The following is a 16,038-nucleotide window of genomic DNA, read 5'->3' on the forward strand; positions in this document are numbered from 1 at the left end:
AAAGCCACCGGGCGGGTTCGGGATTGGGACTCTTTGGTTCTGCTAATTACCTGTTTCACAAAAAGTGAACGATGAAAAACTGCGGCAACTAGAGCTGAGGAATTGCCTAGCACCCCACCCCTCGCCTCGTTGCAAAAAAAAAAAAAAATCAATATTCCAACCCTGCCTCCCCGGATCGGCCCTGACCAGATAACCCTTTCTCAACTCGTGTTGTGACAATCCGCTCCCCTCGGCCGGCGCAGGGCTGCGGCTGCTTTAGCATTTTTTTCCCTCCTCCTCCTCCTCCTCCTCCCCCTTCTCAGGGTCCCTCGCCCAATCTCGTCTCCCCTCCCCCTCTTCCTCTCGCTCGCTTTTTTTTTTTTTTTTTTCCTCCGAAACCCACTCTAATTGAGGCGCTGGGATTCCTCACGTGAGACGTTGATTTGTAGTTTGAACACGTGGCTCATTCAAAAAGCCGGACACTCGGAGCGGATTTTTTCCGCCTCCTGCGCCTTCCTCCCTCCTCCCCCTCTCCCCTCCCTCCTGCCAGTCACCCTTCTGGGTTTTTTATGGGGAGGCGGCGCCTGCCTCACGTAGTGTGATATTTTCACAGTCGGCTGGCCGATGCCAAAGGGGTTGGAGAGGAAGAGACAAAAAGTAGTTTTTCCCCTCCTCCTCCTCCTTTCTCTCGCTGATCCCGCCTCCTCCTCAGAGTTAGGAAGACTCGCTGATGCGTCTGGGCTGTAGCTGGGCTTTTTCTTTTCTTTCTCTTCTTTTTTTCCTTTTTTTTCAAAGTGTCTAGAAAAAGGACAAGCACCCTCGGACCTGATTTTTCGCTCCTCGTCCTAGCGCTGGGTTCTTACTGGGTCTGTGTGTTTTAAAGGCCAGAAGACGAGGGGAACAAAACCCGCCGGATCCATCCATCACCGTGGGTGGTTTTAATTTTCCCTTTTTTCTCGTTAATTTTTTTTTTTTTAAACGACCCATCTGCACGATGAACAAACTGTACATCGGGAACCTCAGCGAGAACGCCGCCCCCTCGGACCTAGAAAGTATCTTCAAGGACGCCAAAATCCCGGTGTCGGGACCCTTCCTGGTGAAGACGGGCTACGCGTTCGTGGACTGCCCGGACGAGAGCTGGGCCCTCAAGGCCATCGAGGCGCTTTCAGGTGGGCCCCGGCCTGGCCCCGCTCGGGCTCCCGCCCCAGCCGTGCGCCCCGGCCCGGGCCCACCGGGCGGCTCCGCGAGCCCCGGGCCCGGCGCGGGCGGGGAGCGGGGGTGAGGCCCGCGTGCCCACTCGCGTGGGGGCCGGGGGCTCCCCTCAGCCTCGGCGCCCGCCCCTGCCCGCGGCTCCCCTCCCCCGGCCGCGGCTTGCCGGGTGAGGGCGGACGCGCTGTCAAGAAAGCCCGGGCACCGGCTCCGGCTCGCAGGGGCGCGGGGCGCGGGGCTGGGGGAGGCGCGCTCCACCCGCGCCCCGCCCGGGCCCAGGCGCGTGCTCCAGGCCCGGCACGCTGGGCCGAGCTTGCACGTCCGCTCGATCCTCCTTCCTTCCTGCTTTCCTCTGGTCGTTATTTACGGCTCTGGCTTCGCTGCCCCCCCCACCCCCACCCCCCGGCCTTGGAGAGTGGAAAGTGGCCTCGACCCGGCTGCCGAGGGAGGCCGCGGGCTGGTGCCTCGCACCGGCGGCCCCGCGCTTCCTCTCCACCCTGCGGGAGGGGAGCGAGTGCGCCCGGTTTCCCTACTCCACATTCCACCTCTCCGGGTCCGACCGGCGAAAGGGGCTAGGTGGGCGGGGGCGGCGGCTTGTCGCCTGGGAGGGAGTCGCCGTCACGGCTCTGGGCCACCCGCCGCTCTCCGGGCTCGGGCGCGGGGCTGCGGCCTCGCCTGGCAGGGTGGCTAATCCAGGGCTGGGGACCGTGCCTGGCGGGGCAGAACGCCTCAGGGGAGGGCTGCGCTGGAGGTTCCTCTGCGAGCCCCTTGCCTTTCGGCTTCCCTGTTACCAACTCCGAGCCGGTGCGGAGCCTCGTCGTCCTTTGCTCCTGGTTCAGTCTGTGTTGAGCAGCACCTCTGGCCATTCGCTCGTCCCTCGTCTCCCCTGTCGTCCCCGGCCGTTTCCCGCCACTGCCTGTCCTCCCTAACCCCACCGCTCAGTGTTCCCCGGGGGCCTGGGCTCAAGCAGAGAGAGGGCCCGGGGGGAGCTTCTTCCTGAAGAAAGCCAATGTGGCCTCTTCCCCCGAGCTCGTCCGGTGGGGAGTGTCCCTCTCGCGGGCCTTGTGGGGTTGGGGTGACCCCCCTGGGTGGGCGGGAGAGGCCTGGGGACTAAAACGTTACCCAAGCTGTGGGCCCGCAGATGGATCCTCTCCTCCAACCATCCGTAAGTTGAAAACCCACACCCATCCGAGGGGGTCGGCTTCCCACCCGTTCGATACCCGGCTACTCTGTAGGCCTTAAGCCGCGTCCGGGCCTTGGGGTCAATTCGGGGTCTCAGGAGGCCATTTGTGTCGCCGCTCAGGCTGTGCCTGTCCTTAGGGTGGGGAGAGACGCTGAACCCCGGGCGACCTTCGCTCACTTATTGTGTGTCCGCAGGTAAAATGGAACTGCACGGGAAACCCATAGAAGTTGAGCACTCGGTCCCCAAAAGGCAAAGGTGAGCTTATATTCTGTTTTCACCGATTCTCTTCCCACTCACTCCATTACTGGGAGGAAAGACTCAGCTGAAAGCAACTTCTTGTCCTCTTATGCTTACCAGGCTGCTGTGTGGCTAGGCGTTTCTTTCTCCCTTGCGTTTATGGCAGGGCTGTGTGTGGCCAGTGCTGTGGCCCCTGCCGCTCGGTGGTAGTTATTGGTTATCAAAATCTCTCAAGGAAGCTCACAGCTAGATATTTTGTGTCAGAGCAGGTCAAATTGCTGCAACGGGAAGTCGAAATCAAAAGTCTCAACGGGCAGACTTGGGGAGTCTGCAGGACTTAGGGATGACCCCCCCCACACACACACACACCCTTAGGTACAAGGTAGCGGAAAGCGGTTGTGGACACGCGCGGGGTGGCGCGCCTTTCCTTCCCTGTCCGGAGTCGGGAGGCCCGGGGCGCATCCGAGAAGAGGAATTTGCCTTTCCCCTGTTTGCTTGCCCGCGGGTATTGGAACACGTGAGCGAACGCCTGGGCTTCTCCAGCCCAGAAATACCTTTTGGTCACTCCAAAGCTATATACATAATAGATTTCTGTAGTCACCGCCTTTGTCTCCCCCTCCCCTTTTAGGGTATATTTTTTGCTTGCAAGATTTGTGCTACTTAAGCAGGGGGATTTCTCTTCTCCGGGAGCATGTGTAGCGTGTCACTTTACAGAATGTTTGCAGACTGTGTTGGCCTCTGAAGTCTTTTGGAGACATGGCTCCTTTCTCTAGAGCAGGCCAGATTTTGGCTCTGTAACTAACTGGAAAGGCTGTGCCCTCCCAGTGTCCCTGGGGTTTTCCTGTGCCTTTCTGGGTTTTGCAAGGTGGGGGTTAGGGTTTCTGCCTGCCCCTCTCCCATCCCCCTACCCCCAGCTTGAGCCAAACAATAAGCTCGAATTTAATTTAAAGCAGGGCTGCGTGTATCTGGTTAGGTATTGGTAGAGTACGTGCGGGAGGGCAGGAGGGGTTTGCTCTGCCGTTCCCTGGTGCTGTGCAGAGATAGATGGCTACACAAAATGTCATCGCTATGCCTATTTCCGGATTGAGCTCTCTTCCAGGTAAAGCGTTTTCGCAAATCATGTTTTTAGGAACGAGCTGGTTTGGATTTTTGCGGATTTCTCTTGTTCATGTACTTAAATCTCATTAGGATAATTGAAAAGAGATTCAAGTGACCTGATTTAGTTCCAGTTGGGAATTTTGGAGTGGTCAAGTTATTTCCTATACAACGTAATTATTTTTTTAAAGCTTCTAAAATAATAGAATGTGTACTGAAAAATACCTAGATTGAGCTTAGTTTGACAGGAATTGAAAAACTGAGGGAGAAGTTGTAGCCCTCTTAAAAAAGTTTAAAGGCATAGTCTCAATTGGTTACCTAGGAGAAAAATTGAGCACATTCTGCCAATTATAATTGGTTTCATATTTGGCCAGTGTGTCTTAATTTTCTTAAAATGTTGAATTAAAAAAATAAGCAAATGGTTGTTTGAAGGACTGGCATTTTACCATTTTAGAGTTTCTAAGTTTAAACATTAAATGTTTGAGTTTTTCAGATACAATCCATTGACCTACATGTAAATACAGATTACTTTGTCTTACTCTCCTTCTCTTTTCCAACCTGGTGTGAATTTCTTCCCATGTGTAGGAAATTAAATTGAAAATATTACCTGATACCAACTGCTTGTTTTATTCTTAAAGGCTTTTGCCTAGCCTAAAAACATAGTTAGTTGTTATTTTATAATGAACAGGAGTTTCTCTTGAGGAAAACACATAAGGGTAAAATGTTACCAGTGGCAGCAAATATTTATCAATGGAAACTTTTTCAGTTTATTAACAATGTAGATTAAATATTCAAGCTCATTTTTCACTAGCATGGAAATGCTCAGAAATTTAAATGATACAGTACCATCTTACTAGAAAATAGAGGTGAGAACACTGGAGACAATTTTTTTTACTGATTTAAGAGGAGAATCAAGTAAATCTTTTGCTGGTGTTGAAATGTTTTAAAAGCAGAGCTTACTTTGCTGCAGGAAATTTACTGGAAATCTATATTAAAATTGTTTTAACTGAACTTTGGAGCTGTGATGCAGTTTCCCTTATCTGGAGTGTTCCACCATCTGCATAGGGGTTCTGGGAGAGGGCAGACAAGGTACCCTGATGACCACATGCCCAGCATCTACAGAAAGGTCAAGAGGTGGTCCTGGAGGGGGTTGCTGTGATAGTGAGTTGAATGCCTCCGCTCAATCCTCGCCAAGGGAGTCTGCTGGACTTCAGGGTGGAGTTCTTTCTGCTTAGCAGTCATTTCATTCCATCCCATCATCATGTGGGCATCTGAGGCAGGCACACCCACCCACATGTGCAGCAATGACCTTTATACCTGCTATGCGAGGCATGCTGGGAACCTGGTGCTGGAGAATGCTAGGGCAGCTGGCTTAGATGGATGAATGGACTTGCACTAACTAAACAGGGGAGCAGGCCGAGGAGGTGATTGGATGCTTGGCAGGCTGGTCTAGACGCTCTGACTTTGAGTGAAGCTGGGTGGGGACCCTTTCAGGAAGGGGCTTTGTTGAGTTTGGTTGAGATCAGGCTTAACTCCTGATTACCGAAGTCTCTAGGGAATGTGGAAGGAATGTGGCTCTTCTGCATTCAGATGCCCCTCAGTTGGGGAAGATTATAGCTGTGCTTCACAGGCCTTGAGGTCCCTGCATCTGGTATGAAGAGACCAGTGCATTGGATGTCTGTGATAGTGTTAAAAGGTAAAGCAAATGAAGACTTGTTGACTCTGAGGTATAGGCTTAATGTTTTTCTCTCCTTGGAGGTAAGGGTGGGTGTGGACATAGTTGTGACTTTGAAGATTGCAGCTGAGTTTTGTTGGAAGAGCTGCTGGTATCTTGTGGGGCTTGTATGCGCCCCTATGTGATTATGCAAATAGCACTGATGTCCTTTTTTGTTATGTTGTGGGCTGTTGGGCCTGGGAGAGGGAACAGGAAAGTTGCTGACAGGGAACTGAGAGGATGGTGGCTTTAGTTCAATTTCCATGGCTTTTTTAAATTATGAAAATAATTTCATATGGTTTTCTATTGCCTAACCATTTTTGATTAAACTTCCTCATGATTTAGCTGTTAGTATTAATTGGGATTAAATGTACCTGAAAATATATTTGAATAAAGTAGAAAAAAATAAGATAGTTTTCCAGGCAGAATCTTATAAAACAAACTGTGATGCCTAAGCTCAATTGTCCCTCTTTTTTGTTTCCTTAAAAAAAGAAAATAAGCTGAGTGTGGCGGTGCTTGCCTGTAGTCCCAGCTACTTGGAAGACTACGCTTGAGCCCAGGAGTTCAAGGCTGCAGTGAGCTATGATTCTGCCACTGCACTCCAGCCTGGGCAACAGAGGAAGACCTCATCTCTAAAATAAGTGAACGACTTATTTCCATATTAGAATCTGTGTTTAACATGTAAATTGGTTAGAGTATCCTATAAGTAACTGTGGTTTTAAATGTATCATACTTTCAGTGGCTACTTAAAATCTAAAAATGTTGCATTTTAATAGCTGTTAACTATAGGATAGGATGGTACCATGACCAGCAACATGCCCATTAGCCAAAGCATATGACCCCTCACTGTGGGGCTGGCTTCAAAGTCTTAGAACAAGAAAAGCTCTTTTTAAAAAAAAAATTCCTTTTTTTTTTTTTTTTTTTTTCTAGACCTGACAGTTTGGGTGCAAGGAAAAGCTCTTTTTAATGTAGAACATTTAAACCAGGAGTCCTCAAACTACGACCTGCGGGCCACACGGCCCGCCAAGGACATTTATCCAGGCCTCGGCATGTTTTTGCTGCCACTGCCCGTCTCATCCCAGGTCCACAGTGCACCTGTGTGGAATGTGCACTGCACTCTCCAACTGCCCTCCACCGGTCTGAGGGACAGTGAACTGGCCCCCTGTTTAAAAAGTTTGAGGACCCCTGAACATACAGGTGTGAATAGGAGTGTACCTCTTCCTCATCAGTGTGGTATTGGTGAATCTTGTGAATTGGGGAAGTTTCTCACACGTGTAGAGACTTGGTTCTGAATGTTAGGAAACTTTCTTGGCTGTTGAAGAATTATAAGAAGGGTTATCTTTGGAATGCTCAGTTTAAGATCAGTGTGTGGTTGCTTAAATGGTTGTAGCTGGAGAGGTTTTTTTTTTCCCTTGGTTTCATGTTTTCTCAAAACAATTTGAAACAATTTCTTTGGTTTTAAGACATTTGTAAAAAAAAAAAATTAAATGAATGTTGGTAAGTAGCTTCTACTGTGTGGTTGTCCACAGTAACTCAGAGGAAGATGTTGGGACACGTGACATGTGCCTGGAGCCATTGGGAGTGGAGAATCTTGGCTTCTGTTCCTGGCGTTCCTTTTGATTTGTGTGATCACTTACATTCTCTGTTCAAGGCCAAATGCCATTATAATAAACTACAAGGGGCAGATAGTATTTTGTGCTGAGATTTTTACCATTCTGCTTGGAATAAACGGGTTACTAGCTAAGGCTTCAAAATCTTTTGGAATTACAGGGATCTGGGTTTTTCCCTGTAAGAAGCTTGACTAGAATTTTTCTGTAGTATAGCAGCTCAGTTGCTTTTGCCCATGTACCTCTTTCTCAGGCGGTCAGCAAGAGGGAAATGATCTTTGCCATGCTTCGAAACCATTTCATGAGCTACGCTGCTTCAGTTAATGTGTTGTAGGATCGAGATCTTGTATTAAAGTGAAGCTGTTGAACCATCTTTTTATATTTGAAGTGACTTCATTATAATTGTCTTTAACAGTGTTCAGGCAGCAACTTTTCTAGCAGTAACTAATTTTTGAAAGGTATGAATTATCCATTCAGTAACTTTGGCGGTTGGTTTGGTCTGGGAGGAAGGAGAGGCGGAAAGACGAGATGGTTAGCTGTGCTATTCTTAGCTGAGTTTCCTTTATCGACTGTTGCCTCTGATTCAAGCTTCCAGAGTCATAAGACAGGAGGTGGCAGTGTGGTAGCAATGACCAAGGGGTAGGATTGGCATTCTTAGTTAGGATCTCTGCTCCGTAAATCTGATGTTACAAATTGGCTTGGACTGGTGGGATTTTGCTTTGAAGGCTGGTGGGAAGCAAGGTTGTGAGTGCTCCATTAAAATTGAGGGTGTAATTTATCATGGTCTAAAATTGCTGTTTGGCAAGGGTTCAGTAGTGGTAAATAAACACAGTTATAAATATTGATATAGTATGTGAACTTTATTGCCCTGAAGGGGAATACATAGAACATACACTGTACGTATTTTAGAGAATTATCCTGAGACCATTTAACTTGATTAGAAAATAGTTTGAAATTATTGTAGAAGTATTCTTTGAGGAATCTAGTAGAATGACAAGCTGAAAAACACCTAAGTCCTTAGACTATTTGGCATTATCACTTAGTTGTTTAGGGAGTTGATTTTGTTGTGATCATGGTATTTCAGTTATCCATGGCTGCATAACAAACCACCCCAAAATGACAACTCATTCTATATAGGTCTGTTAGGAGGTTGGATCTGTTCCACGTGGTATCATTTGGGTCATTTACTAAGCTGGGCTAACAGGACCAAGAAGGTTTCGTTCACTCTTTTTTTTTTTTTTTTTGAGACAGAGTCTCACTTTTTTTGCCCAGGCTAGAGTGAGTGCCATGGCGTCAGCCTAGCTCACAGCAACCTCAATCTCCTGGGCTCAAGCAATCCTGCTGCCTCAGCCTCCCGAGTAGCTGGGACTACAGGCATGCGCCACCATGCCCAGCTAATTTTTTTCTATATATATTAGTTGGCCAATTAATTTCTTTCTATTTATAGTAGAGACAGGGTCTGGCTCTTGCTCAGGCTGGTTTCGAACTTCTGAGCTCAAATGATCCACCCACCTCCGCCTCCCAAGAGAGCTAGGATTACAGGCGTGAGCCACCGCCCCTGGCCTTCATTCACTCTTATAACTGGTCTCTTAGTGGTTGCCCTTGTGACCTTTCTCCACATGGTATCTTGTCTTTCAAAAGTAGCCTGAGCTGCTTTATAGCACAGCTGACTACCCCAAATGTGAAAGTGGAAGCTACTAGTCTTGTTAAAGGCTGGACTCAGAATTGGCATGTTGTTAGTCCTGTCCCATTCGACTGGGTAAGGCAAGTTACCAGGCCAGTGCAGATTCAAGCGGGATATGGAGATAGACTATCTCTGGATGGTAGAGTGGCTTGCAGATATGGAGAGGGAAGAATTGATGGTGACCATCTTTGTAGATTATCTTCCACTGATTGGAGGAGGGAACAAGTAATGGCATCAAAATGCTTTGAACAGAAAATATTAGAAAATTGTATGTAGTACTAGAAATGGAGAGCCAGCCCCCACTATAATACCTGGTAAGAGATGATGGCATTAGCTTTGTAGGTAATGAGTGCAGCTGTTCTCTATAGCCATGAGGAACAGCCACCAGGATTTGCTGATGGATTAAATAAGGAGTGTGAGAAGAGTCAAAGTTGACAAGAATTTTTGGCCAAAACAACTGAGTGGAAGGTGGTGCCATTTACCAAAATGGAGAATATTGGGGGAGGAGCAGATTCTTGGGTGGAAATCTAGCTTTGCTTTTGGTGTATTATTGTGTTTCCAATACTTACTAGAAATGTACATGAAGAAGTGGAATAGGCAGTTAGGTATATCATTCTGGAGCTCAGGGACATAGAGGTGAAAATTAGGGGCTTCATGGTATTTGAAACCATGGAATTGGACAAGATCACAAAGCACCAAGCCTGGGGCTCTAGAAGAAAGGAGAGAGCAGCAAAGGAGGGTGACAGGAGGATGATTACATAGAAGCAAGCAAGCAGAGTGAACTGTTTGTGGGAGGTAAGTGAAGAAAGCCTGTGGAGGAGGAGGGTGTAATCAACTATGTAGAAAACCACTGAGAGTTACTGATTTAGATGGGTGAATAAGTGAGTGGGGGTGTATTAAATTTCAGCCTTCTGGCTCTTCTGTAAACAGATGCAGAATGGTTTACAAATTTTGGAGCAACCTGGGATATACCCTTTCAGAATTCATTTTTTAGGATCTTGATTCGTTTTATTTTTTAGAAACATCTGAGCATACTCTGTTTATCTCTTAGAGATGGAAGAGTCTTCCAACTTTAATAGATCCTCTTGCTCAGTGGACAAGACTTGTGGCATCTAAGAACAATTGACCTACTCTTCCATCTTTCAGCATTTCTGATGGCTATGAGCTCACTTTCAGATTACAGACAAATCATTCTACTTTTTTTTTTTTTTTTTTTTTTTTGAGACAGTGTCTTGCTCTGTCACCCGGGCTAGAGTGCCATGGCATCAGCCTAGCTCACAGCAACCTCAAACTCCTGGGTTCCAGCGACCCTCCTACCTCAGCCTCCCAAGTAGCTGGGACTACAGGCACTCACAACCACACCTGGCTAATTTTTTTCCTATTTTTAGTTGCCTTGCTAAATTTTTCTATTTTTAGTAGAGACAGGGTCTTCCTCTTGTTGGGGCTGGTCTCTTTCTCCCCCCCCCTACAAGTCCATGTTGAAATCAGGCTGGTCTCCAACTCCTAAGTTGGGCCTCCCAGAGTGCTAGGATTACAAAAAAAACGAGCCACCGAGCCACCATGCTCAGCCTCATTCTACTTTTATTAAGATGCATTTGGGCCGGGGCGGTGGCTCAAGCCTGTAATCCTAGCACTCTGGGAGGCAGAGGCGGGTGGATTGCTCGAGGTCAGGAGTTCGAAACCAGCCTGAGCAAGAGCAAGACCCCGTCTCCACTATAAACAGAAAGAAATTAATTGGCCAACTAATATATATATGGAAAAAGCTGGGCATGGTGGCACATGCCTGTAGTCCCAGCTACTTGGGAGGCTGAGGCAGAAGGATTGCTTGAAGTGCAGGAGTTTGAGGTTGCTGTGAGCTAGGCTGATGCCATGGCACTCACTCTAGCCTGGGCAACAAAGCGAGACTCTGTCTCAAAAAAAAAATGCATTTGGGAAATTCTCTGAAGCTAGCTTAGGTTCCAAAACAGTATAGACCAAATCCAGTGCTGCTTCTATGTGATGGTCTAAATGCTTGATCTAACAAGCAGAGATTGAAACTATTGGCCAAATGTTTATGGATGTTATGGGCTAGGTTTAAAATGCTTTATTTTAGGATGCTAGCATAAATTAAGCATTCCTTCCATTTTATTTTTTATTTATTTTATTTATTTTTTATTTTTTCCTCCTTCTCTCCCCACTGGAACCACCACATTCCTTCCATTTTATTCACAAAACTTTTGCTATAAGAAATCTTTTGAGAGTAAATTCTCTCATTTTTGCATACTTATAAATCTGGTTTTTGGTAAAGTAGCATGCTCCTCAAATTATGAATCCTGTCTTTGGTCACAGTAGTTGCCAAAATTAGGATATGTTAGATCAATTGATTTTTTGTTTTTTTTTTGAGACAAAGAATTTGGTCTAAATAATTCCTTTCAATACCTTTTTTTTCTGTCTATGCAAGTCCTTTGATCAGTAGAGTACTACTTTAAAAATGTTTAAACACTACTATTTTAGGAAAGATAAGCTAATAAAAATGAGATAACACAATAGATTCTTAAGTGGTATCGGTTGCTTTACGAAAGTTTCTCAATAAGGCCCTGGAAGAAGTGACCAAGTGAAGCCCATTTCCAGGTGCTATGACTCTGTCCTGCCTGCCTTCATTCCTTCCATTTAAGAAGTTCAAATCCTCAAAGTACACAGCAGCCCCATAGTGTCTGCAGTGGTGAGTCAGAACAGAGATGTCTTACTTCTTGTCTTCTCTAAGTACAGAAATCTTATTTTGCCTCTTCGAAGGGTTGATTTTTCATTTTTCTTTAGGAAAAAGACTTGTTCACAGGTAGCCTGGAATCCAGGGCTTATTATAGAATAAAAACATTTGGACATCCTCATTTAAGACAGAAAATGAGACTTTTTTTTCCTTTAATATGTATTTTTAGCAGCTTCATCTTCATATAAATGAATTTCAGAGAAGTGGGAGGGGCCGGAAGAGATGCACATAGGACAGAAGGCATGGAGAGGCAGATGTCATTGCTTTAACTCAGGAGGATGATTGTAACTCCTTAGGGTATGTTCTTAGATTGCAAAAGGGGCAGAGGTGTCCATTTGTCCCAGTTTGTTATCAAGTTTGGTAGGACTCTGGCTTACAGAAGCAAGTCTCTTTAACTTGGGATATCATTAAGGATCAGGAGAGTAGGAGGGAGAAACTGTGCTGAAACCTCTTTATTAGGAGCCTTGTTGCTTACTTCATGTGTCCTTGTTGAACTGAAAGGTATAGTCAGAAGGGTGTGGGATATGAAATCTTAGATCTGGGTTTGGTTCCCAGCTGCAATTACTAAATGCATGATGTTGTTTGAGGGTAAGGAAATTGAGGTCTTGGGGAGGTTAAAATGGAAATGATGCTTCACAGGATCCTATGAAGGATAATGTGTGTGGAGCATCAACACAGTATCACCAGTGGTCTTTCTAATGGTAGCTGCTGTTATTTTTCTCCTTGAGATTCAGATGTGAAAGCTGGATGATGTAGATTAGATTTGGTGGTGGTAACAGACACATGGGAGATCTTTGTTTCAGGAGTAGAAACCTGTGGGTGGATGGGGTGTTCTCACCCCACCAAAATGAACATGTATTACCTTTTTTCTTAAGGTACAACCTAGATACACTAGAGTGTATAAATATTAAGCAGATATATAATTTTTACACATATATACATTCAAATTAATTCAAAACACTTGAAGTAAAATATGAAAAATAGTTGTTTTTCAATCCTCACCATCTCCATGTACTTCCCAGGGCTTACCACTAGTTACCTTGGCATATTATTTTCCAGAATTTCTTCTGTGCATGTATCCACAAACATTCTTTAATCAAATCATATTGTTTATAATTTGTGCTTTTACTAAATAATGTATCCTGAACAATCTTCTGTGTAGGCAAATATTTCACTTTTTTAACCTACAGCTTTGTTGTTCAGCATGGGTGTACAATAATTTAACCATCCTTTTCATAATGATTTCAGTCCAGCATACCTGTGTGTGTGTGTGTTAACCAGACTCTTGGCTGGGAATTTTTATAATGTAAATTCTTAAACAGGGAATTGCAATGTCAAAAGATACACGTATTTAAATTTGGAAGTGCTCTTAAAAAATGCTAAATTTGTGTGTGTGTGTGTACCAATCACACAGAAAAAAAACAGTAACTTTTTTATGTTGACATGGTTAGTTGTAATTTGACATTAAAGAGCACATGAATGTGCAGTGAGACTGTTTGGTTCAGAACTATCTCTTCAAGAATGGAGGACTATATAGTTCTAGAAACAGACTTACTTTCTACCATAGGTGTTGTGTTATTCTGACAAGTCTTTGTCCCATTTCATTTGTGCTTTTGTATATAAAATTAAGTAAAAAGCTATAAAAATTAAGTTCTGATAATTTTTTTTTTTTTTTGAGGCATAGTTTCACTTTGTTGCTTGGGGTAGAGTGCAGTGGCTGCATCAGCTCAGTGCAGCCTCGAACTCCTGGGCTCAAGTGATCCTGCTGCCTCAGCCTCCTGATTAGCTGGGACTACAGGTGCCACCATGCCTGCTAATTTTTTTTTTTTTGTGTGGAGATGGGGTTCTTGCTCTTGCTCAGGCTGGTCTCAAACTCCTGGCCTTGGCATCCCAAAGTGCTAGGATCATAGGCATGATCCAGCTTGCTTGGCCAGTTCTGATAATTTATAGCTAGGGCTCATGGTCTGCCCTACGTTGCACCTTGGATTTTGGATTTTACCTCAGAAGCTCAGAATAGTTTCTTGTAATGGAAGCTTTACAAAATCACATTTTGAGCAGAAATTTTATTAAGAATTAGCTCCCCAAAGAAGGTGCTATTCAGCTTGCCATCCTAGCTGGGCAGATAATTAGAAAGCTTAGTTATGAGAACCTGTGGGAGTGGTAAAACCACTTAAGAAGTGATTGAGTTCTCCCCAGTGATCCCCAAATGTCTTTTTTTTTTTTTTTTTTTTTTTTTAAAGCAACTGGTTTGGGGCTGGGTGTGGTGGTTTACACCTGTAATCCTAGTACTCTGGGAGGTGGAGTGGGAGGATTGCTTAGCTCAGGGAGACCGGCCTGAGCAAGAACGAGACCCCGTCTCTACTAAACATAGAAAAATTAGCCAGTCATCAGTTGTGTGTGCCTGTAGTACCAGCTACTCGGGAGGCTGAGGCAGGAGCATCATTGAGCCCAGGAGTTTGAGGTTGCTGTGAGCTAGGTGATGCCACTGCACTCTAGCCTGTGTGACAGAGGGAGATTCTGTCTAAGAAAAAATGAAGTTAAATAAAAATTAAGTCACCTGGTTTTGCAAAAATGAGACGTTCTTTGTTTTTCTTTGGAGAGTTACATGTGGTTTAAGTTTGTAGTTTCCATTTTTTTGTGTGCTCATATACCCGTGTCTGTATTTTTTGAGTTTCAGCAATGCATTCATTTCTTACAAGTTATATAAATTTTTAATTTAACAAGCATAAGTTGAGCACCTGTGCTTATAGTAGATTCTGTGCTAGGTTTCAGGGGCTAGAAAGAATAAGTCTCTTGTCCTGAAGAAAAGTAAAAGTACATGTAGTGTAATACAATGGCTTTCACTTTCTTCTGTCTGAATGTCTTGGTGATGGTGTTTTCATTTTCACCAGTAACAGTGGCTTGCCATGGCAGCGATCCTAAATAAAGGTGGATTAAAATCTCTACAAATAAGGAAATGTTGTAAATATGTCATAGGGTGTCTGTGGGATGCCCCAGAAACACGGGGGTGGGGGCAGTAGGCTTAGCCTGGGTGTTGGTACAGCCAGCCAGGGTAGACTTAGAGGGATGTGAAGGCAAGCAGAGGCTGCTGTGTGCGGCGAGGGTGGAAGGCAGAAGTGACAGCTGGAACCGGGGCACGTGAGTGTGAAACATCCTGGTGTGTGTGTGGGAACGACAAGCTGTTTGAGATTAAAGAGGCTCGAGAGTGTGAGGCAGGGTGGGGTACAGCCTGTGTGCATGATGGAGTGACTGTGTTACTCTCATTCTTCATGTGTTTAACTTCAGGGGCTCCGTCAGTGAATGCCAGTTAGCATTAACTTGCATTAATGCTTTTTTGGGATTATCATGGAAGTCTTCATACCTAGCTTAATTTTGGGATCTGCTCTCCAGAGATCCTATTGAACTGCTTTTTTGCCTCCTTCAGTGCTTCACGGGAATGGCTATAGACCCAAAACCGTCTATGGAATCCAGAGCTCTTCTTATGGTATCCTCTCCAGCGTAATTAGGGTAAAAGGTGGCATAGGACTAAGAATCCTGTAATAAGGTTGACTGAGCCCATTGATGGTAAGATAGTAACCAGTAGTGCTGATTAAAGCTCCTGGTGTTTGATTTTTTTTAAAAAGGCATCCCAGATGATATAATGAACCTTTGGATAAAAATGTAGGCTGGGCGCGGTGGCTCACGTGAGCCTGTAATTCTAGCACTCTGGGAGGCCGAGGCAGGCGGATTGCTCGAGGTCAGGAGTTCGAAACCAGCCTGAGCAAGAGCGAGACCCCGTCTCTCTACTATAAATAGAAATGAATTGGCCAACTAACATATATAGAAAAAATTAGCCGGGCATGGTGGCGCATGCCTGTAGTCCCAGCTACTCGGGAGGCTGAGGCAGGAGGATTGCTTGAGCCCAGGAGTTTGAGGTTGCTGTGAGCTAGGCTGATGGCACGGCACTCACTCTAGCCTGGGCAACAAAGTGAGACTCTGTCTCAAAAAAAAAAAAAATGATAGACACTTTTATGTGCACATACTTTTTTTTTTTTTTAATTTTTTTGAGACAAGGTCTCACTCTGTCACTGAGGCTAGAGTGCAGTGGCATCATCATAGCTCACTGCAAATTGTAACTCCCAGGCTCAAACTATCCTCCTGCCTTAGCCTTCTGAGTAGCTAGGACTTACAGGCACACTCTACTGTGCCTGTCTAATTTTTCTATTTTTGTAGAGACAGGACCTCTCTGTGTTGCTCAGGCTCCTTTGTCCATCCTTGTGCTATGTTTACCGCTTTGAAGTTAGTAGTTCTTCATCTCCCAGTCTATTATTTTAAGGTCAGTCTCTCTTCTTTAAGATAATTTCAGAACTAAACACATTTTAGGGCTTCTACAATTCATGCATCTAGATATAAAATACAAATTCTTTTCTTCCCAACAATGCCATTGGTAGTAAAAAATACAAAGAATAACTTGTTCACAGTGTATAACCCACATTCTACATGGAAATATGAAGCATTCCTACATATGTGTACATGTGAGACACATGCAGGAATAGACATCCATCCTTTATTTTCCATTGCCACATGGTACATGTACAAACTTAT

General features: G+C 45.1%; 1 protein-coding gene across 1 annotated transcript in view; it reads left to right on the forward strand.

Moving 5' to 3' along the window:
• Positions 1-674: 674 nt before the first annotated feature.
• Positions 675-16,038, forward strand: part of IGF2BP3 (insulin like growth factor 2 mRNA binding protein 3) — a 131,622-nt gene continuing 116,258 nt past the window's right edge. Inside the window, exons 1-2 of the mRNA XM_076006374.1 lie at positions 675-1,148; positions 2,566-2,626. Of these exons, the coding sequence (XP_075862489.1) occupies positions 974-1,148; positions 2,566-2,626 (236 nt within the window). The 5' untranslated portion in view covers positions 675-973. The remainder of the gene's footprint in view (positions 1,149-2,565; positions 2,627-16,038) is intronic.

Source organism: Microcebus murinus, chromosome 9 (genome assembly GCF_040939455.1).
Source record: "Microcebus murinus isolate Inina chromosome 9, M.murinus_Inina_mat1.0, whole genome shotgun sequence".
NCBI classification, from domain to species: Eukaryota; Metazoa; Chordata; class Mammalia; order Primates; family Cheirogaleidae; genus Microcebus; species Microcebus murinus.